At 44.9% G+C, this 21,660-nt stretch overlaps 1 protein-coding gene across 12 annotated transcripts in view; it reads right to left on the reverse strand.

Annotated features, from left to right (window-relative positions):
* Nucleotides 1-9,995: 9,995 nt before the first annotated feature.
* Nucleotides 9,996-21,660, reverse strand: part of MYO9B (myosin IXB) — a 133,982-nt gene continuing 122,317 nt past the window's right edge. For 8 of the 12 annotated variants that reach the window (XM_043982454.1, XM_043982439.1, XM_043982414.1 and 5 more), the window contains 9 exons: nucleotides 18,355-18,547; nucleotides 17,944-18,072; nucleotides 17,687-17,792; nucleotides 16,551-16,682; nucleotides 14,418-14,541; nucleotides 13,096-13,143; nucleotides 12,574-12,710; nucleotides 12,049-12,176; nucleotides 9,996-11,908 (listed from right to left, as the gene is read on the reverse strand). In XM_043982454.1, coding sequence (XP_043838389.1) covers nucleotides 11,469-11,908; nucleotides 12,049-12,176; nucleotides 12,574-12,710; nucleotides 13,096-13,143; nucleotides 14,418-14,541; nucleotides 16,551-16,682; nucleotides 17,687-17,792; nucleotides 17,944-18,072; nucleotides 18,355-18,547 — 1,437 coding nt within the window. In that variant the 3' untranslated portion in view covers nucleotides 9,996-11,468. Of the gene's footprint in view, nucleotides 11,909-12,036; nucleotides 12,177-12,573; nucleotides 12,711-13,095; nucleotides 13,144-14,417; nucleotides 14,542-16,550; nucleotides 16,683-17,686; nucleotides 17,793-17,943; nucleotides 18,073-18,354; nucleotides 18,548-21,660 lie in introns of all 12 variants that reach the window. The other 4 variants (XM_043982496.1, XM_043982480.1, XM_043982486.1 and 1 more) reach the window with 2 other exon arrangements.

The raw sequence follows: 21,660 nt of genomic DNA on the forward strand, positions 1-21,660 counted from the left end.
GACACTTGACACTTAACTAGCTGTGTGACTCTGGGCAAGTCACTTAACCCTCATTGCCCTGCCAAAAAAAAAAAAAAAAGATCAAATGAGGTAGGGGCAGCTAGGTGGCACAGTGGATAGAGCACCGGCCCTGGAGTCAGGAGGACCTGAATTCCGCCCTCAGACACTTGACCCTTACTAGCTGTGTGACCCTGGGCAAGTCACTTAACCCCAATTGCCTCACCAAAAAAAAAAAAAAAAAAGATCAAATGAGGTAGTGCACACAGTGTCTGGCACATAGTAGGTCTTAGTAAATGTTTGTTCCTTACCCCCACCCCCTCTTTTACCTTCCACCTCTAGTCTCAAATCACAACTGCTTTTTGGATATTTTGAACAGATTGTCTGTCTTACATAGGCAACCCAAACTCAACATGTCCAAAACTGAACACATTTCTTAACCCCTCAAATACTCAACTCTTCGGAACTTCCCTAGAAGGCACTATTATTTCAAGATTGGTAACATTCTTGACTTTTCATACCTACTTAACTTGAATATCCAACTGGTCCTTTCTACCTTCACACCTCTCTTATGTGCTCCCTTGTCTCCATTCACACAGACAACACTTCCCTGGACTAATAGAACAGTTTTGGGGTTGTTCTCCTTGCTTCATCTCTGCTCCCAGTAATGCATCTTCCACTCAGCAGGGAAGGGGACTTTTCTCCAGGCAGGTTTGAGCAGGCCACCACCAGCGAGCTCTAGTGGCGCACACTCCAGGATCAAATAGAAATTCCTTTTTTTTTTTTTTTTTTTTTGCATTTAAGACTCCCTACTCCTTCAGGCTTGCCACCCAGGAGCTATCCTCAATTCTTCACTATCTCTTATCCCTCATACCAAGGTGTCCCCAAGGTCTGTTGATTTCCCCTCTGCAGCATCTCTCCACCATTCCCTCTTCCATCCTCTGGCACTGTCACCACCCGGGTGCAGGTTCTTAGCACCTCTTGCCTGGACTATGCTGGTGGGTCTGCCTGCCTCAAGTCTCTCCCTACTCCAATCCAGGCTCTATTCAGCCACAAAAGTGATTTTCCTAAAGCTCGGGTCTGACCATCATTCCCCTACTCAACTCCAGTTTCCCAACTGCCTCCTGGAGCAAATACAAAACTCTCTGACATCCAAAGTATTTCATAACCTAGCCCTTTCTTACCTTTCCAGTCTTACACCTTCCTACCCAACATATCTTCTTTGATCCAGTGACACTGGCCTTCCAGCTGATCTATGAACAAGACACACTATCTGTTGGGCTCTGGGTGTTTTCTCTAGCTGCGCCTGTAATACTTTCTCTTCAGTGCTCAGACTACTACTGACCTCCCTCCCTGGTTTCCTTTAAGTCTCACCTAAAATCTAGTCTTTTACTGAAGCCTTTTCCAGTTCCTCTTACTTTCTTAATTCCAGTGCCTTTCCTTAGTTATCTATTTCCCATTTATCCTGTATATAGCTTGCTTTGCATATATTTATTTGCACGTTGTCTTCCTTTTAGAGCATAAACTCCTTGAGGGCAGGAACTATCTTTTACCTCTTTTTGCATCTCTAGTGCTTAGCACAGGGCCTGGCACATAGTAGATGCTTAATATATGTTAACTGATTGATAACCTGGCCCTCTCCTAACTTTCCAGTCTTCTTACACTTGACTCCTGTTCACACACCCTTAGGTTCAGCTACCCTGACCTACTTGCAGTTCTTCCAGTACAGTATTCCATTTCTCTCCTCTGGGCCTTTGCCCTGGATGTCCTTTATGCCTGGAACTCTCCCTCTTTGCTTCCCCCTTAGTTTCCCTGGCTTCTTTTAAGAGTTGGTTGAGTTCCACCTTCCATATGAGGCCTTTCTCAGTGCCTCTGGCTGCTAGTGCCTTCTCTGAGATCACATATCTTGTACATACCTCTCCCCATTAGAATATAAACTCCTTGAGGATGGGGACATTTTGCCTTTCTTTACATCCCTGATACTTAGCACAAAGTTTTTTTGTTTTTTGTTTTTAGTGAGGCAATTGGGGTTAAATGACTTGCCCAGGGTCACACAGCTAGTAAGTCTTAAGTATCTGAGGCCAGATTTGAACTCAGGTACTCCTGAATCCAGGGCCAGTGCTCTATCCACTGCGCCACCTAGCTGCCCTGCACAAAGTTTAATAAATTTTTGTTAACTGACTACTTGTTACTGTCTTGCCTTTTCAATCCAGTAAACAGACTGAACACCTACAATGTGCAAAACACTGGTACTGGGTACAGACAAGTAGCAATCCTTGACCTCAAGGAGTTTACATTCTAGACATCACATTAGGTGACTCAATGGATAGAGTGCTAGACCTGGAATCAGGTAGACCTGAGTTCAGATATTCCCTTAAACACTTATTAGCTGTGGGATCCTGGGCAAGTCACTTAACCACAATCTGCCTTAGTTTCCTTATCTGTAAAATGAGGAAGATAATAGTACCTATCTCCCAGGATTACTGAGAGGATGAAATTAGATATTTGTAAAGCACTTTGTAAACTTTTTTAAAAAAGCACCATGTAAGTACTAGCTATAATTATTATTACTTGGGTGGGGGAGAGAATGTAACATAAACAGATAAGTCAATACAGAGGGTGTTTTTTTTTGTTGTTGTTCACATTTGATTCCATTAGTGACCCAGTTCTCTCCACTGATGGAGATCAGCATTTGGTCCATAGCTTAAGAGGTTAAGTGACATGTCCAGAGCCACAAAGGAAGGAAGGAAAGAAGCATTTGTTAAGCACCTACTATGTGCCAGGCATCGTGTTAAGTGCTTTACAAATACTATCTAATTAAATCCTCACAACCTTGTGATGTAGGGGTTATTATTATCCTTATTTTATGGTCAAAGAAACTGAGGCAGAGTTTAAGTGACTTGCCCAGGGTCACAGGGCTAGTTTCTGAGGCTGGATTTGGACTCAGATCTTCCTAACTCTGGTCCTAGCACTTTGTCCACTATGTCACCAAGCTGCCTCTTTTTTTTGCTGGGGGGAGGGGGGGTGAGGCAATTGGGGTTAAGTGACTTGCCCAGGGTCACACAGCTAGTAAGTGTCAAGTGTCTGAGGCTGGATTTGAACTCAGGTCCTCCTGATTCCCGGGCCAGTGCTCTGTCTACTGCACCACCTAGCTGCCCCTCCTAGCTGCCTCTTGAACCTGAGGCTTCCTGGCTCCAAAGTGGGCCCTTCACACAGAGGCTGTTGCTTAGAAAGTATATACAGAGTAATTTCAAGAAGCAGAAGGACTAATGATGGGAAGGGGTCAGAAAAGGGGTCACAGAATCAAAAAGCCAGGAGGGACCTCCAGATCATCGACTCCAACCTCCTCTTTTAATTAATTAATTAATTTTTGTTTTTGTTTTTGCACGGGGCAATGGGGGTTAAGTGACTTGCCCAGGGTCACACAGCTAGTAAGTGTCAAGTGTCTGAGGCCAGATTTGAACTCAGGTCCTCCTGAATCCAGGGCTGGTGCTTTATCCACTGTGCCACCTAGCCACCCCGAACCTCCTCTTTTTAGAGGAGGCCCAAAGAAGTTGGATGTGAACTTGAACCTCGGAGGAAATGAGGGTCTCTAAGAGGCATGTGGAGGAAGGGATTCTAGGGTTTTGGGGTGGGGGTTGGAAGGAGGAATAGGGAAAGCCTGTGGAGAGGAGAAATGGGAAATGAAATGTTGCAAAGGTGAACCAACTAGCAGGCAGGCCCATTTGGCTGGAACAGAGTGTGTCAGAATGGGCACTAGTATGAAATAAGACTAAAATATAAGATCAGATTGTGAACTCCTTGGGCAGGGACTATTTTTTGCCTCTTTTTGTATCCTGTTGCGTAGAAGTGGCTGGCACATAGTAGGTGCTTAATAAATGTTTATTGAAGACAGTAAATTCATTGGGAGAAAGTATGGGTCTTTGTTTATTGTTTTATTCCCAACATCCAGGGCTGGGCTCTGCATGAAGTAGGTGCCTGAGTAATGGTTGTTCAATTAAATTCAGTTGAATAAACATTCTGGCTGCTGTCTTGTTCAGGCCAGAAACTTCCTTCTTTTACGGAATGTTTTCCAAAATCTATTAAAGGATGCAAGGATTGGAAAGAATCTAAAGATCATCTAGTGTAATTCCCTCATTTTACAGAGAAAGAAATTAGAGCCCATAGAACCTGCCCAAGAACTGGAGCCCAGCCCTTCCTTAGTCTCAATCCAGAAGACCCACCAGTCTCTTCCCTGAGGTAGCTAGTGGAGAGAGCCCTAGGCCTAGAATCAGGAAGACCAACCAGAGTTCAAATCTAGCTTTAGATACCAGCCATGTGACCATGGTCAAGTCACTTCATATCTACTCGGCTTCTTCAACTATAAAATGGGGATAATAATAAGACCCACCTCCCAGGGTTGTTTTGAGGATTAGATAGCATCTTGGTGTTTGTTTTTTTTTTTTTTTGTGGGACAACTGGGGTTAAGTGACTTGCCCAGGGTCACACAGCTAGTAAATGTCAAGTGTCTGAGGCCAGATTTGAACTCAGGTCCTCCTGAATCCAGGGTTGGTGCTTTATCCACTGTACCACCTAGCTGCCCCCAGATAGCATCATTTGTAAAAACTCTTGGCACAATGCCTTGCATTTAGGATTAGGGAAGTGGTATATAAACATTAGCTCTTATTATTAACTTTCTTCATGGGCAAACAACCAGTGTCATAGAACTAGCAAAGATGGGAAAAGTGTGTTGTATGTGGAAAGGCAGCTGGTGCTAGCAGATGATAGAGTTGTGAACTGGTTTAACTTTTCTGTAAAACAATTTAGGATTATGAGAGCAAAGTTACTGCATTGTTTATAACCTTTTCCCCAGAGATCCCACAAATGGGACTATATTCCTAAGGACCTCATTGATAGCAAGAAAAGACCCAACAATACAAATATGTTTATAGTAGCATTTATTGTAACAAAAATCTGTCCAGAGATTAAAGGGTTGAATGAACTATGGTTATGAATGGGATATTACTTCCTTCTGAGGAGTGAACATGACGAGCTCACAGAAACGTGGGAAGACCTATGTGATTCAGTGAAGAAAACAGAATCCAAAGAACAAAACACAGTAGAAATGGATACTACCCATCCCCTCTAAATTCTAGGGCCTTCCCTCTGTATATAATTTCCTGTTTAGCCTGTATATACATGTAGTCTACTCCCTGAGATCAGGAGCCTCAGGAGCAAGGACTGTTTTTTGCCTCTTTGCATCTCCAGGACTTAGCTCAGGGTCTGGCACTACTTACAGTAGGCATTTGGTAACTGTTTCTTGCCTGAATAATGAATAATAACAAGTCAACAAAACGTGAGTTGAGTTCAATAGTCAATTCCAGTGCCATACGGTCAGAGTAAAAGAACAGTCCTCCTTTCGGTAACAGTTGCTGTGTTTGGGGAATGTTTTTCCTGAGAGGTTTGTTGGGAAGTGTTCACTGTGTCAAAACTAAATGTATCAATAAATTTAACAAACCACTGCTATAGTTAATTCTACTTTGAGCTCTAGAGCCCAGATGTGGGTGGATAGAAGCTGGAGGAGTCAGGGCCTCATCCTGTCTCATACCTAGAGTGCTCTCCTCTGTCTGGATAACTCCTGCCCATCTGTCAATGCCTAGCTCAGACCCGACTTTAGCAGGCAACATGGCCTCCCCTCTAGTCTCCTTCCTGCTTGATCAAGGGTCGATCAAGTATTTAACATCAGTACTTGCTTGATACTTTTCTCCTATCCTTCCTTATCCTCTAATCTGGTTGTGAGTCTATGAGTGGCAAAACCAGGAGCAATGACAGGCTCAGTGACTGACTGCTCTGGCTTCTTTCCATCCTCTCTGGGCTCTGAGCACAGTAAGAGGTTCATACTCCAGAGGATATTTATATGAATGTTCTCTCCTATTCAAGTCACAAAAACGTTCAACAGGATATGACCTTCAAGAGGATGTGGACAAAAAATATATCACCTGGTGGCCAGACTTCTAGTAAAAGGGCATCTCCATACTGTGCTAATAATAGCTGACATTTATATAGCGTCACTTGATATAACCACTGTTTGTGGACGATGAAACCAACTGAGATTAAGTGACTTGTCCATGGTTGCATAGCTAGTAAGCACTGCAGGTGGGATTCAAACTCAGCCTCTTCTGTGGTCTGATGCCACACTGCCCCAGCTAGGCTGCCTAATTTAACTTAAATACTTATTCCACATTTGCTATGTTCAAAGCTTTGTGTAAGGTGCTGGGTTGCCTCTCTAGGGGGAAAATAGCTTTCATTCTCAGATATCTGTCGGTACCTCTATGCTTTGGGTTTTCTTATTGACTGGCTTGCGATTTCATAACTGTAGAGAGTTACAGATGAGAAACTTCCTCCACTAATGCGGGTCAACACTTGCTCTGAGATTTATATTCTTAGAGGTTCCTGGGGGCATGGTTACAGAGCCAGTAGAAAGTATCAGCAGCAGGAGTTGAACCCAGGGCTTTCTGACTCTCAGGCCAGCTTTCTATCCATATCACGCCGCCTCTTAGGTATAGTGGATATCAGACCCTGATCAGATATACTTGTGGCAGATTTTTTTTTCTCTCAACCAATATTTCTTTTATATTTTTTGGATTGATTCATTTGTACTATAGATTTAAAATTCTATGGAGCTGGCATTTTGTCTTTTGTGATCCCTCTACTTCTTGTTTGGCCTGTGAAAGGCTCCACCTGGTTCTCCTAAAAAAATGTTTTTAAAAGCATTTCCTCCTCACCTTTACCCTAGTTTTCTTTAAGGTCAGGTGCCACCTTCCTGATGAAGTCTTTTCCCTTCCCTCAGTTCTCTATGATCTACCTAGACTGTACACTTCTCCCCCCAACCAGCTAGCCAGTAATCTCCCTATGGGCAAGGTCTCTTTCTTTTGTCCTGGAATCCCCAAAGGCCAGCACAGTGTCTGACACATTAAATGCTAAGAAGAATCTTGGTCTCCTTATCCCTAATCCTCCAGTGTTCTTTCCATTGTTCCAGATAATTAACTTCATGGAACAGTGTTCTACACAACATTTTTTTTGGGGGGGGGCTCGGGGCAATGAAGGTTAAGTGACTTGCCCAGGGTCACACAGCTAGTGTCAAGTGTCCGAGGCAGTATTTGAACTCAGGTCCTCCTGAATCCAGGGCCAGTGCTTTATCCACTGCACCATCCAGCTGCCCTCTACACAGCATTCTAATGATGCTTTGACAGGCAGCCCAGTTTTGATTCATTTAATCATTAAGTTCTTATCAATGCCATAGCATTGGGCAGAATAGAAAGAAAAGTGGATTTAGCGGCCAGAAAACATGGGCTCCAATCCAGGCCATGGCACTTATTGTGTGCTGAGTAAATCCAACTTGATCCAATAAGTATCTAAGCACTTACTATATGAGTTTTTTTGTTTTGTTTTTGGTAAGGCAATTGGGGTTAAGTGACTTGTCCAGGGTCACAAAGCTAGTAAGTGGCAAGTGTCTGAGGCTGGATTTGAACTCAGGTCCTCCTGACTCCAGGGCTGGTGCTCTATCCACTGTACCACCTAGCTGCCCTAGCACTTACTATGTGTTCAAAGCACTGTGCCCTGGAATACTAAGACAAGACAAAAAAAAGTCCTTGCTCTTGAGTTACATTTTATTAGAGTTTTGCTGCTGCTGTTGTTGTTGGGGGGGGTGTGGGGAGAGGAAGCATGGTGGTAGTGATTGTGGGCTGTAACTGATGGCTTTGCTAATGAGGAAACTTCCTCTGCCAATGCAGATAGGCACATGGGAGAGTTGGCTGAGACATGGAGGTTAAATGACTTAAAACCTGGTCCTCCTGAACTGTGCCATTTAGCCAAGCTGGCAGCCTCTGTATTCCTCAAATGCAACATTCTATCTTCTGTTCTTATACCTTTGCACTGGCTATTCCCTAATTCCTGGAAAGCACTCCCTCCTTATCTCCATCTCTTAAGATGCAGCTCACATACACATGAGGCCTTTTCATCCTGATCCTCCAACCCTTGTTGCTCATTTCCCAAACTACCCTGTATTAAACGTGTGTGTGTGTGTGTGCGCTCGCACACGCGCATGAAAACACATATTTATGCTTTTTAAAAAGAGGTACTTTTTACTCCCTCAGAACATCAGCTCATCGTAAATAGGGTTTTATTCTTTGTACTTGTGTTCCCAAAGCCCATCAGTGCCTGGCACACTGTAGGCACTTAATATTTGGGGACTGAGTGATTATTCTCTGGGACAGGGGTTTTTAATCGGGTGTTCATGAACTTGGAAAAAATTATATTCCGTATGGCCATGATAATTTGAGGATAAATGTGCAAAGATAAAGAGGCAAGAGATAAAATGTAAAGTCTGGGGAATAGAACGCAGGGTCAGCATGGCTAGAGCACAGAGCCTAGGAAGGGGAGCCACGTGCAGAGACCAGTGCCAGATGGTGAAGGTCCTTAAATGCCAAGGACAAGGCATCCGTCTTTCTGGCTAGAGCTATTGTGACCTCTTGAGGTCTTGTCATCTGTGGGAACAACACTCCTGTGAATGTTCTGTTCGGGTTCTGAGATCAATCAAATGTCAAGTGCTCAAAGGGAGCTACTGAAAGCTCGCTCCTTTCCTTACCAGATTCATGGTCAGTCACCTGAAAAACGTCTCCAAGTATGTTACAAAACCCTAACACTGGGGGCAGCTAGGTGGCGCAGCGAATAGAGCACCGGCCCTGGAGTCAGGAGTACCTGAGTTCAAATCCGGCCTCAGACACTTAACACTTACTAGCTGTGTGACCCTGGGCAAGTCACTTAACCCCAATTGCCTCACTAAAAAAAAAAAAAAAAAAAAAGAAAAAAGAAAACCCTAACACTTCTGTCCCCTTTAACTCTCATGGGTGACACTCCTCATCAAACGTGGGCTGATCTCGTCTCCATTAAGACATGCAACTGTGAGGAAGCCATCATTTCTTTTATTCAGATACTCAAGTCATTGATTCAAATGTGGATGTTCAAACTACTTCCCCATTGCTAACATATACCCATCTTTCATTTTAAGCCTGACCACTAATTTGGCGTAGGGATCTTAACAAGTCACCCTTTTCTCTCAGTCTCAGTCTTGCCATTTGGAGGGTGACTGTGATAACTACCCCTCCCCCCCAAACAGCAATAATGCTATTTGTTAGACCAAATAATCTCAAAGGTTCCTTCTTTTTCTAAAAAAATCTCCCCAAATCCTTAGACTGTTCTTTATAGCTTAATAATTGGCACTCATATCATACTTTAAGAGTCAACCCAGGGGGCAGCTAGATGGCGCAGTGGTTAAAGCATTGGCCCTGGATTCTGGAGGACCTGAGTTCAAATCCGGCCTCAGACACTTGACACTTACTAGCTGTGTGACCCTGGGCAAGTCACTTAACCCCCATTGCTCCACAAAAAAAAACAAACAAAAGAGTCAACCCAAACAACAACACTGTGAGATTCTATAGTTATTATTTCCACTTTATGGCTGAGACGGACTTAGGAGTCAAGTCACTTGCCCATGGTCAAACTTGTCAGTGGATGGGGATGGAGGAGTGGGCTGGGGACATGAACCCATGTTTCTCCTGACTCCAAGTCCTGAGCTCTCTTCACTTTGTGATGCTGTTTCCCCTCGTTGGTAGCTACATGAATGGGTCGTCATCCATCCAACTTCATAGCGTTTCACAGACATCTTCCCAAGGCAACCCCATCCCACTTTTGAACAGCCCCGATTGTTGGGAAGCTTTTGCCTCCATCAGGTCACAGGCAGCCTGTCCCTTCCCCTATACTGCCCCTCACCCTGGTCATCGTGGCTCAGGAGAACCCACTTGGTGAACTTTCCCTCAGTACCTAGTGGGTGGAGGCGCCTCCCCTGGATCAGATTTCTTCCCAGACGAAACCATCAGCTCCTCTCCCCTCCAACTTGAAGCTTTTTGAAGGATTGCTGAGAAGGAGCCTATGACACCAATAAATGAACGACATGCAGAGACCAATTAAGCCATCATTTATTACAAGTCAACTCTGCAGGCACTTTTCTACTTGACAGAAGGGCAGCTTCACCAGGCCCCAGCACACTGGCTGCAGAGGTACCAGTGGGAGGGGAGAACAGGCAGGGCACCAAATACTTCCATTCTAATGGATATTCAGGAATGTTTCAGTTTTCTTATTAAAGACTTGAGGAAAAAGAGCTGAGGCCCTACCCTGGCCCTTAGTCATTCTGAGTTCATTTCTGAGCTGGACAGCATGGAATTGAAGTTTTTCTTCCACTGTGGGAAAGAACAGTGATGGAGGGAAGATGTCCTCTTTGGTTTTCCTTGGAATGACCTGAGGACCATCACCTCTCTTCTTTATCCTATTTTGTCTGTAGAAAGCCAAATCCCTGGTTTTCTACTTCCATCCTGTAGTTTGTCTCATTGCAGGTATGATTCATGTTTTCTTTCTTATAGTCAAGCACAAAGAAAATACAAAGGAGACAAAACAAGGCAGCGAAGGCAACACATTAACAACAGATCATGTAAGTAAAAAAATTACTTCTCTTTATGGCATTGGGTCCCTGGCACACAGAATTTCACTCCCTCATTCCCATGGCACAGATTTTGTAGCAGTGCAGAGAACATCATAAGCCAGGCCGTGTCATACCCTACACCCCAATGTCTGCAGGGCCTGTCAGATGGAAACAGGGAAACGAGAGTTCACCTTTTTCCCTCGAGAATTTATCCAAGGTATAACTTGAATGGTCAAACACTTTCTCATAATGTCCCCAAAAGTACTTTTATGTGATCAGGGAAGACACAATTGTAAAAGTTCTTTCCATATTTTCAAGTGAAAATATTTTTGCTTTTGAGTTCTCAGAATGATGTAGTCTTCACCAACCTGAAAAAAAGTTTTCTCTGTGTGCTGTCGTCAAATTAATGGCCCCAACTCTTCATTAACTTAAACACATATTAAAGGAAAGCTGCACAGCGTTAATATAAAAGGTTTTATATATATATAATATATATAATTTGGTTCTCCATTAAGGCTGTTACATTTAAAAAATTTTGTAAACGGCATACAAAGAAATAGTTACCATAAAAACATACAAAAAGTAGAGTTGGGAAATTATTCTCCCTTTTGGTCCTATTAGATAATGCACACTGAGCAAATACAAAAGGCAAAGGAGCTGAAACAGCACCAGGTATAGCTTGCAGAAAGTAGGCTCCTAAGAAAGGGTAATTTCGTGATTTAATACCTATACAGATTTTAATTTAATAAGTTCTCCAAGAGCAGAGAACGGATTTTGGAGCACTACTGCTTAGTTCCCACAAGGCAGCGTCCCAGTCGGTCCTGTCTCACTTATGAGCATACATACACAAGTGTACGCACGCTCCCCAATAACACGACGGGCCAGAACAGTCCGAGAGGGTTTGTAATCAGCTGCGGGGAAGTTACACTTGGACCGGTCCACTGTGGGGCTATCTTCAGCCATCAGACTTGTTCACCCTTGGAACAAAGGGGTAAACCGGAGGGTCAGAGTGTCTCCGCTTTGCTGCAGCTGTCAGGTCACAGTCATTCAAAGGTTCCTGAGCTTGGGCTGGGTCATCCCCTGGGGTGATGTACACAGACTGAATCTGGTCTGTTCTTCGGGCTGGCTGTTCCCTGCGTTTCACTGGGACCTCAGCCTCCTTCAAAGATGAAGTCCGCCTCTGGAGGTGGGTTGACATGCCATGTGGGAGCTTGATATTAGATGTTGGCATTATTGGAGTCCTCCGAGGAATTTTAATTCTAACGGTCATTGAAGATGGTCTTTGTCTCAACTGAGAAGAGACTGGATGAGGGTTTGAGGGCATCAAAGGAACTGAAAGGCTGGATGTTCTAGAAGTAGGTACATTGTGGCAGGGAAATGCCAATGTAACCATTCCTTTTAAAAGGAAAATAAGGCAAGTTATTGCATCTTTTGGAGAAGGCAGTGAGACTCTTGACTGTCATTGCAGAGGTAACCCCAAAATCTGAAAAATCATGATAGAAGATAAGAAAAGCACACACTACCTTAATACTGACCTTCCGTGTCCACCCGCCCTGCTCTGTCTTCCAAAAGGCTCTCGGTGCTTACTGATGTCTCTGAATCCAGATTTTCCTCATCTGAGCCTCGCTGATCTAATTCGGGTAACCGGTAAGTTATATCTTCCCTGTGTGAAGAAAGGATTTGATGTAAATGATACCCCGTAAGTTAAAAAAAAAAAAGTATCTAAGAACCATGAAAATCATACTCTGTTGGAACTAGCAGGGACTTTACTGACCACTGACCAATGGGGGATCCCACCTCCCCCATTTTATGGATAAGGAGGTTGAAGAACAGAGAAAGAAAGGGTTTGCTCAAGGTTGCAGCAGAACAGGAACCAGAACCCATGACTGCTGCTGCTCCTCCTCTACCACATTGCCCCTCCTCCGGTGGCTGACATGGGTAGTGGTTTTTCCTTTGGTTTGTCCTAGATCTGGGGCTCAGAGGTGGCAGGGAAAGCCCACAAACAGCCAGAGGAGGTGGCCAGCAATTGGAAAAAAAGGAAAGCAAAACCCAGGACTTGCTTTTCTTCCTTTATCGACTGGATGCGCTCGATCAGAATTTCCTTCTCCCGGTCATCATCTCCTTCGGCTTGCTCCTCCTGCAGGACGCCCAGCCCATCTAAACTGCCATCACTGAGCTGAGACTTGGGGTTTTTGCTCTAGAACAAGAAGGATGTCTTAGTGACAATCTCTCTTCAACCAAGATTTAGTATTAGCTCTAACAGCAGACAGACAAGCAGGAGAAGCTGACAAGTTGTTAATTCATATGTGGAGGAGACATTTATAAGACAAATTCTCTGGATGAATAATGGAAAATCTATCTGGATTTACTTGCCTAACTCATTAATAGCATGTCTTCTTAGCCATAAATTGGTTATTTCTAGTGACCGTTGTAGTCTACTAACTCCAAAAGATAACAAATGCAAATGTCTACGACAGGGTATGCATGCACTTTGAGTAGATTTCTATGAAGCCATGAAAACCCAGGTCATGCCGTTGTGCCCGAGAGTCATGCATAGGGAGACCACTAAGTTCTGTACGTACCATCACCCCCTCATAGGGAGAAGAAAACCCCAGTTTTAGAGGCCACAGCTAGAGAGAGACGAAGACAAGGTTGACTACATCAAACATACACAGTCACTTCAAAAAGCTCAGACAACAACTGCTCCAGGGGGTAGGGGAGGAAGCATATTGGGTCAGAGGAAATGGGTTTGCTTCATTCAGTTACCCATACCCAGCACCCTCTTCCTCCCACCTGAATCTTCATTTTTCACAGCTATGTACAAATGGAGGGGAAAAAAATTACGTGGGGTTATGTTCTTGGACACGTGAACATGGAGCCAAAGCAACACAATGAACTGAGCAAAAAGCCCAGGCCAGCCTGACTCTGTACCATCATGGAGGAGTGCTGAGAGACAGTTCAGAATCTAGACGAACAACTAATGGGTAGGCCTTGGACCAACTAAGATCACAGCAAACGAGGGGCAAGGATTTCCCTGGGGAGGCAGATTTTGTGGTAGGGGGGCCTCTTGGTTTGTAGTTACAGGACAGCATTCTTTCTCTGGCTTCAGGTCTCAGGCTGCTGATGGCAGAGAAGACTCAGAAGCTACAAGTGAGAATGTGACCAGGGGAAGGCCCAAGGGGAAAAGGTAAGAAGGCCAAGGGAATTCTATCTCCCACTCAGGTTGCATGAGAAATAAAAGAAGCTAATCTGTACATGGAGGCTTACATGAGTAAATAAATAACCATGCTTATGCCTAACATGCTCTGCATTCATTTCTATAATGCCTACTAAAATGCAAACACAGTCTTTCCTGTATAGGGCATGAATATAACTTGCCTTCTCCTGCTATGACAGACACATACCGTCTGGCAAGGTGATAAGAGAATTACGGAGTGCCGGTGGTGTAATCTCCTCTATCCTGAACTTTAATTTGTCAGTGGAAACCTGGTCAGTGACAGACTTCGCTGGAAAGGTCAGTCTGGCCTAGGAGGCCATCATTTTATGCTCAATCTTCTGTATTTCACTAAGTCCCAATCCTCAAGTTTAGTTACCTTTTCTTATGTCTCAACCAGCCTGGCTATGAGTCAGACTTCCCTTGGCCTCCTTACTCATTTCCCCTAATCATGATCTCATTTATAGCCTCTGGGTCTTCTCAAACCAACAGCGGCAGTCTAAGGCCCAAAGTGAGGGAGGAGCCATGGGACGAAGAGGGGGAGCCTCTGCTGCCCACTGTTGCCACAATGGAATCCTTACTCCTGTTCAAGGTTCAGGAAGACTCTCAAATGCTCTAGGACCAAACCTGTGCAAACCCCTGCCCCTGGAAACACTCAATACTGGCCACTGCCAATCACCGGAAGCTTACTGTGTTTTGCCGGAGAAGAGACAATCTTCGAAAAGCAATGGTTTCTGCTGCTTCCAACTGGCTAATTTCTTCCATTTTTACCTTGTACTTTCTCATTTGTTCCTTGATTAACATCTCTACACACCTGTGAGTAAAGACAAACCTGGTCACATCTAGGTCCTAAAGAATGGGTGAAAGGAGGTGGTAGGTAGAATGACCTTAGGGGCTTCAAGAGTTAACAGAGGGGCAGCTAAGTGGCGCAGTGGATAGAGAATTGGCCCTGGATTCAGGGAGACCTGAGTTCAATTCTGGCCTCAGACACTTAACAATTACTAGCTGTGTAACCCTAGGCAAGTCACTTAACACCAATTGCCTCACCAAAAAAAAAAAAAAAAAGTTAACAGAGATTCAGGGTGGACAGAAGCATTTACTCACAGACCTGAGGTGGGGTGCATCCAATCACTCCAAACTACTATCAAACAAGGAACCCAGTGTTTATTGTCAGTGATAATAAACATTTATAGGGCCCTCTAAGGTTTGCAAAATACTTTACATAAATTATCTCATTCGATCCTCCTAACAAGCCTTCTGGGAAGGGGCACTTGTATTACGGCCATTTTTACCAACAAAGACATCTGAGGCTCAGACTTGTTAAGTGACATCCCCGACGTCACACAGCTAGTAAATATAGGATCTGGGCTCAAGTCTCGGGTTAGCCTGGTGCTATTTCCATTACATAATGCTGGGGAAAGTAAAGACCACTCCACTGAGTCAGCATGTAATGGTGCATGTAAGGTGATCCTATCAATGGAGTTTGACACAGATGTGAGAAGAGGTTCAGTGTCAAGTAGCAGTACAAGATGAGGGAGATTAGATACAAGGGAAAGAGGAAACAATCTGGAGCTTGATTCACAGAGGGATGGTTGGTGCTCCTGCTCTGGGTGCTGGCTAACCTGTGGTGGTCCATAGCTATTGGCCATGCTCTCTTTAAAGGAAGATGCTCCCAACCAACAGGGATAAATGAGCTGCTTGTCTCTTTCTCAGCGGGGAGTGCTGTCTCTAAGTGCAATGCCAGGGACTCAGAAATCTTTGTTGACTGACACCAGCAGTCTACGCAGCTGGCTTATGAGAGAGTGCTTCACTTAGAGGTGAAGGGAGGAGCCATGGGACAAAGAGGGGGAGCCTCTGCTGCCCACTGTTGCCAGTGGTCTGATCACGAAGAGAACTCCGAGGAGGTAATCTGTCTAGGTAAACAGAAGAATGTTGCCAAGATATAGGCATCATTTTTATGGGGTTCAAAACAAGAAAATAACAAAAAAGGTAATCCAGGCTCGTCCAACACTCATGTGGGACAGCTGTCTGTATCTAACAGTGACACTTCATGGTATCACTGTTAGATGGAAGACCACTACAGTTCTCTCTAGAAGCTTTGCTGAGCACCCCTGAGATTGAACACGGTCTTCTAAACTCTCCTTCAACTTCTTCTTCTTCTTTTTTTTTTTTTTTGTGGGGCAATGGGGGTTAAGTGACTTGCCCAGGGTCACACAGCTATTAAGTGTCAAGTGTCTGAGGCCGGATTTGAACTCAGGTCCTCCTGAATCCAAGGCTGGTGCTTTATCCACTGTGCCACCTAGCTACCCCCTCCTTCAATTTCTTGATGCTTTGGTAATTATCTAGAGTAGTGAGTTCCAAATGTTCATTAGGCATTGTGAAAAGAATCGCTTCCTTTTATCTGTAGCCCTGAGGAGCCCCTGATGAAGGGGAAGCTCAAACACTTCCATGTAAGGATGGAATATCAAGCACTCTCTCCGTGGCCTCTTTCTTATACACAACTCCCCATTTCTCCTCCTTTCATGTTTTGCCCTTTGGTGGGGATGATGGCACTTTAAAAGAGACAATAATACAGACATTTTCGTCCACATTTGACTTTTGTGTTCAAGGCTGGTCAGAAAAGTCATTTAATATTAAAATGATGTGAAGGGTGAAATGCTTCTGCCACTGCCCTGGAGGACAAGCACCCCAGCTAGAAGAGAGAATGAATGCCACCACAAAGCTCAGTGGCCGTGGGGAGAGTCTGGGAAAGGTGCTGATAGTTACAGCATCAATCGCATATGTTAACCACATTCTTATTCCCAGGAAGCTCCCAAGACTCACATGGTTGTTTTCAAGACATCCTTCATACTGGTGAGGGGATCTGAATTGTCAGGACAGCGCAGCAGGCACGGAGCAAAGATGATTGCCAAAGCACTGGGTGACATCCTGTTCACTTCCTCGATTAGGGCCACTCTGCCAAGTAAAATGTCAAACTGATTACCGAAAGAATCCATCGTTTTATTGGTGTCCGGTTTCACAAATACAGGTTCATTAGACTTCAATCCGTTATCAATCGGGGACTTCCATGGTGGGCTGGTGTGGGGGCTTTTGTCCCCAAAGCCTCTGCAGGCCAGTATAATTGGCAGGGAATCTTTGAGAGATGCACTGGGTCCCCAGTGGTGAGCCTGGGGCCTCAGCAAGTGAAGCCTGCGGGCGAGAACCTGGCAGCTACTCCCTCCCTGGCTTTGCAAAGGCTTTACAAAAATGGATCTGCTGTCTATGGACTAGCTCAGTAAAGTTCAGAGAGTGGCTTCTCAACTACAGGGCTTCTGCTGTATACAAAAGTTCACGAGGAATTCATAATGTGGCTCTAAGCAGGTCTTCAAACTTCTCAGGGGAACATTTGAAAACTGATATAGAATTCTATGTTCTGCATGGGAAAAATACAAGTCTGATGCCCCAGTTAAATAAGGATCATATTACTTCCAACACCAGTCGAAATCATTCAAACACCTGCCCTTCAGCCGGGCATGCCCTCTCCTCTATGCTGTCTAGTTGTTTTCATCTTTTTCCCCTAAGTTTCTTCCACGTTCTCTTTCCACTGGTTATTGCCCCAACAGGGTTTTGGTATTGCCTTCTGTGCTCCTGGTGCATCATGAGGACACGTGTGCAGCTGCTCTGTGTGGCTCTCTGTGCTCAGGCTGACTTACTCAGCCCAGCAGAGTGGGATGCCCTGGGCTCTGCCGTCTGTGGCAGAGCATGTGTGTCCTCCTCGCCCTCCTCCTCCTCTCTAACGTCCTGCTGCAAACATGCAATGCCTGCTGAAGACTTCAGGTTCAGGGCATTCCTGAAGGGGAGGTCCAGCTCTCTAAGGAAACATTAAATCTGCTCCTAGTTTGGAACTTTCCATGGAAAGGGAACAATGTCCATGGTAGGCCCAATTAGTTCACACATAAGATCAAGTAAGAGTGACTTACTTGACAAGATGAAAGATGAGCCGTTCTAGGGTGTTATGATTGGCCTGGGGAAGATGCTCCAGGACAGCATAGATAGCAGCGAGCTGTTCTTGCTTCTCTGGTAACTCTTCAGACATGGAGAAGAGAGCATGTCATCATGAGCACCTCCCGATCAGCTGTGAACGGCCCTCCTCCCCAGCCAGTGTCAGAGCCCGGCTCCTCAGGAGAAGCCGGTGGGCACAAACACGTCAGGAATGCTGCTCCCTGAGGACACTTACCAACGGCTCGGAGAAAGTCATTGTACTGAGCAAATGTCATAAGAGGTTCTGGCAGCTCTCTCAACCACAGCTTCAAAACCCCAGTGATGGCATGAATGGGGTAATTCTCCAGTTTCACAGAATTAGGATCTGAAGAGGAAAAAATGACTATGTAAGCCAAACATTTAACTTTGGGAGAGAACAAGGAGTCAGTCTGCAGAGTAAGAGGGAGGCAGAGCTTCCTCCGACACCTCATCTTTAGCAATCTGTTTAATAAGGTGTTCTGGGGAAAATAGGCCTATTTCTGGATCAGAGGAAAAATGGATGGCCAGGAATGACTCAACAGTGACTCAATGTCCCTCAGTAGCAGAGAAGAAATCAAGAAGCCAGATCTGCTGGACAGCCCGGTTAAGGATTCATGAGATCTCGTACCCGCTTGCAGGGATTGTTTGAGTTCTCGCATTCGATTGGCTGCCCCTGACTTTCGATAAATCCCTTCGGTGTATAAGCCGTGCATCTCCACATGTTCCAGTAATTTCTCCAGGACTACAGGCACTGAAATCTTGTCGTTGGTCAGGTTGCTCACACACACCCCAAAGTGCCGTGTCTCTGCCCCAGGCTCACTCTGTGATTGAAGAAGGAAGATCAGATCTCAAAGAGAACGCATGTGGTATGCGCACTGTATGCCAGAAACTGATGGCACATACTCCACCATTGTTTGGTTGTTGTTCCCCCACCCAGGAAAATGAGGGTTAAGTGACTTGCCCAGGGTCATACAGCTAGTGTCAAGTGTCTGAAGCCGGATTTGAACTCAGTTCCTTCTAAATCCAGGGCTGGTGCTTTATCCACTGCACCACCTAGCTGTCCTCTCCACCACTGTTTAAAAAGCATAATGCCTCCAGCTTCCAGTGGGCACTCCTTGGGCTCCCTCTCTGGCTCCCTTCTCCTCCTCATGCCACCCTCTTATCTTCTCTCATTCCTTGCTCCCTGCTGTCACTTCCAGACAAGGCTGTCACCACCACACCTCCACTCTGTGTCATCATCTCTGGGCCTTCAAGAACCAATTCTAGGGTTTCAGGTTCTCCACTTTACACTGCACCCTGTGCTTTCAAACTTCAACAGCCTCATCATCTCCAAGCCATCTCAGCCAATCCCTGGGTCTTGAACTGCTCGGAACTTAGGAACCTCCCCCCTCAACAGCTAGAACCACCTAGCTTCCCACCTCTTTCACTCTCTTACTTACTGGGCTTAATTTTGGTGCCCATGGTGAACAACACTTTCTCTTCTCTCACTTCACTTAATTGGTAGGTAGGTGACATACTAGATAGAGTGCTGGAAGATTTGAGTTTGAATCCTGCCTCAGATACTTACTGGGTGACTCTAGGTAAGTAGCTTCAACTTTTTTTTTTTCATCCTCAGTTTTCTTATCTGTAAAACGGGCATTGTAACAGTACCTACCTCATGTGGTAGTTGTGAGAATCAAAGGAGATCACACATGTAAAAGGCTTTGTAAATTTCAAAGCAATATATAATTATTAGATATTGTTATTAATCAAACAGACTTCTGGCTTTATGTTATTCCTTAGCCATGCCTACACAGGCTGGACAGTCACTTTAGAACTATTCTTAATCGTACCCATGTCAAGCCTTAGGTCACTTCAGTCACCTGCTTTCTTAACTCCTGCTCTTAAGCTGGTAAAGGAGTGAAGAAAAGGCGCCCACATTCGGCTAGCCACCTGGGCTCTCACTGCCACCAGGCAAACCCCGTACTCCACAGTAGGTCTTCTAACCTTTCCATCCAACTCAATGTTCTCTCTTCTCCTTTTCACCTCAAACTGCTAGAAAAAGCTTTCTACACTCACTGTCTTTTCAACTCCCTGCAATATCTGGCCTCTTACTTCCCCAGCCAACCCAGCTACTCTCTCCAAAGTGGCCATGGATCTCTCGTGGCCTTTTCCCAGGCCTCCCCAACTCTTCACCTCTCTGCAGTGTTTGACCATGTTGAACAAACTCTCCTCTCTGGCTTTTTGTCATGTGGCTTTCTCTGGGTTCTTCTAGCTGCCTGACTTCTCTGTTTTTTTTGTTGTTTTTTGTTTTTTTGCAGGGCAATGAGGGTTAAGTGACTTGCCCAGGGTCACACAGCTAGTTAAGTGTCAAGTGTCTGAGGCTGGATTTGAACTCAGGTCCTCCTGAATCCAAGGCCAGTGCTTTATCTGGCCCCCTTGTTTTTTTTTTTTTTTTTTTTTTTTTACTTCTCTGTTTTAACCTTGCTTGACTCTGGCTTTGTGCAGTCGGCCTGCTGTAAGGTCAGTCTGCATGAGCACCAATCTCTCTTCTTAGAGCTAATCCCATCTCCTCATAATGAGTACTCCTGCTGTACATGCTCATTTATCGCATCTTTTCATAAGAAACTTGTAGCAATCAAAATACTTAGGGAGGAGCTGAGGTGGCACTAACTCCAACTCACTGAAATGAGGAAGATTCAGGATTGTCTTTCCCTTATATGGGAGTGGTTTACTTGTCTAGAAAAAGCAGCTTCAAACTGTGGTGGGCCCACCCAATGTTTACTGCCGTGGTGTGCAGAATAACATTCTTTTAGCTTTCTGAGTTTGCCTCACAAACCCGGGTGAACGCTGGAACAAAGATTTCTTTTAACACTGGTCCCTCTCTCCCAAGAGCCCAAGTTCCTGTCCTGAGCTCTAGTCCTACCTATCAGGCATTCTGAACAGGATGTCCTATGTAAAGGGATCTCAAACTCCACTTGTCCCTAACAGAACTCGTAATCTTTCCTCTAATGTCAACCTGTATTTCCTATTCTTGTTGAGTGGCACCATTCTCCTTTTAGCGCCCCAGGTCTTCAATCCCTCACCTCACATATCCAATCAGTTGCCAAACACTGTCGTTTGAACTTCTCAAGCATGTCTTGAGATATCTATCCTCTTGCCCGCCTTCTACTCACACAGCCACCACCATGGTCATGGAGGCCTTTGTCTCCTCTCACCGGGACTACGGGAACAGTCTCTTAATTTTTCTCTCTACATGTCTTTCCTCACTCTGACCCATCCTCCACTGTTGACAAAAGGATTTTCCAAAACCTGACCATGTCGCTTCCCTAACTCAGTAAACACGAATGGCTTCTCTTACCTCAGTATCAAATATAAACTCTTTTGTTTGGACTTTAAAGCCCTTCCTGGACTCGCTCCATGGTACAATTCCAGACTTCTAATTCATGGCATCCTTTCCTGTCCTCTACAGCTCTGTCACCCTGGTCTTCTCTCTGTTCCTTATATGGGACACTCTCAGCCTGGCTCTGTCTGTGCAGAGGTTGGGCAGGATGACTGGAAGGTGCTCCCTCCTCTAAGGATCCTCATCTGAGGCTTCTACACGGAGCCTTACTAATCTCTCTACTTGCTTTGATCCTCCCCCTACAAACCTCTCAATTACCTGGTATTTATTTTATATACACTTATATATGCACATTGTCTGCCCAGATAAAACAGAAACTTGTTGGGGGCAAGAAGCATTTCGGTTTTGTCTCTGGAGACTCCCAGTGACTAGCACAGTGCCTGGCATGGGTCAGATTCTTAACTACTTAATGAGGAAGAAGGTGATTCAGGATGGCTCCTTCCATCTGCTCTAAGTTCACAGCATTTCTGCTTCTTTTTTCTTACCTATCTCAGAGGAAAGAGGCACCTCTAGCTCCTAACTTCTCTATCTATGCTCTTGTTGCCATTGCCT

The sequence above is a fragment of the Dromiciops gliroides genome, chromosome 1, assembly GCF_019393635.1.
Source record: "Dromiciops gliroides isolate mDroGli1 chromosome 1, mDroGli1.pri, whole genome shotgun sequence".
NCBI lineage: Eukaryota > Metazoa > Chordata > Mammalia > Microbiotheria > Microbiotheriidae > Dromiciops > Dromiciops gliroides.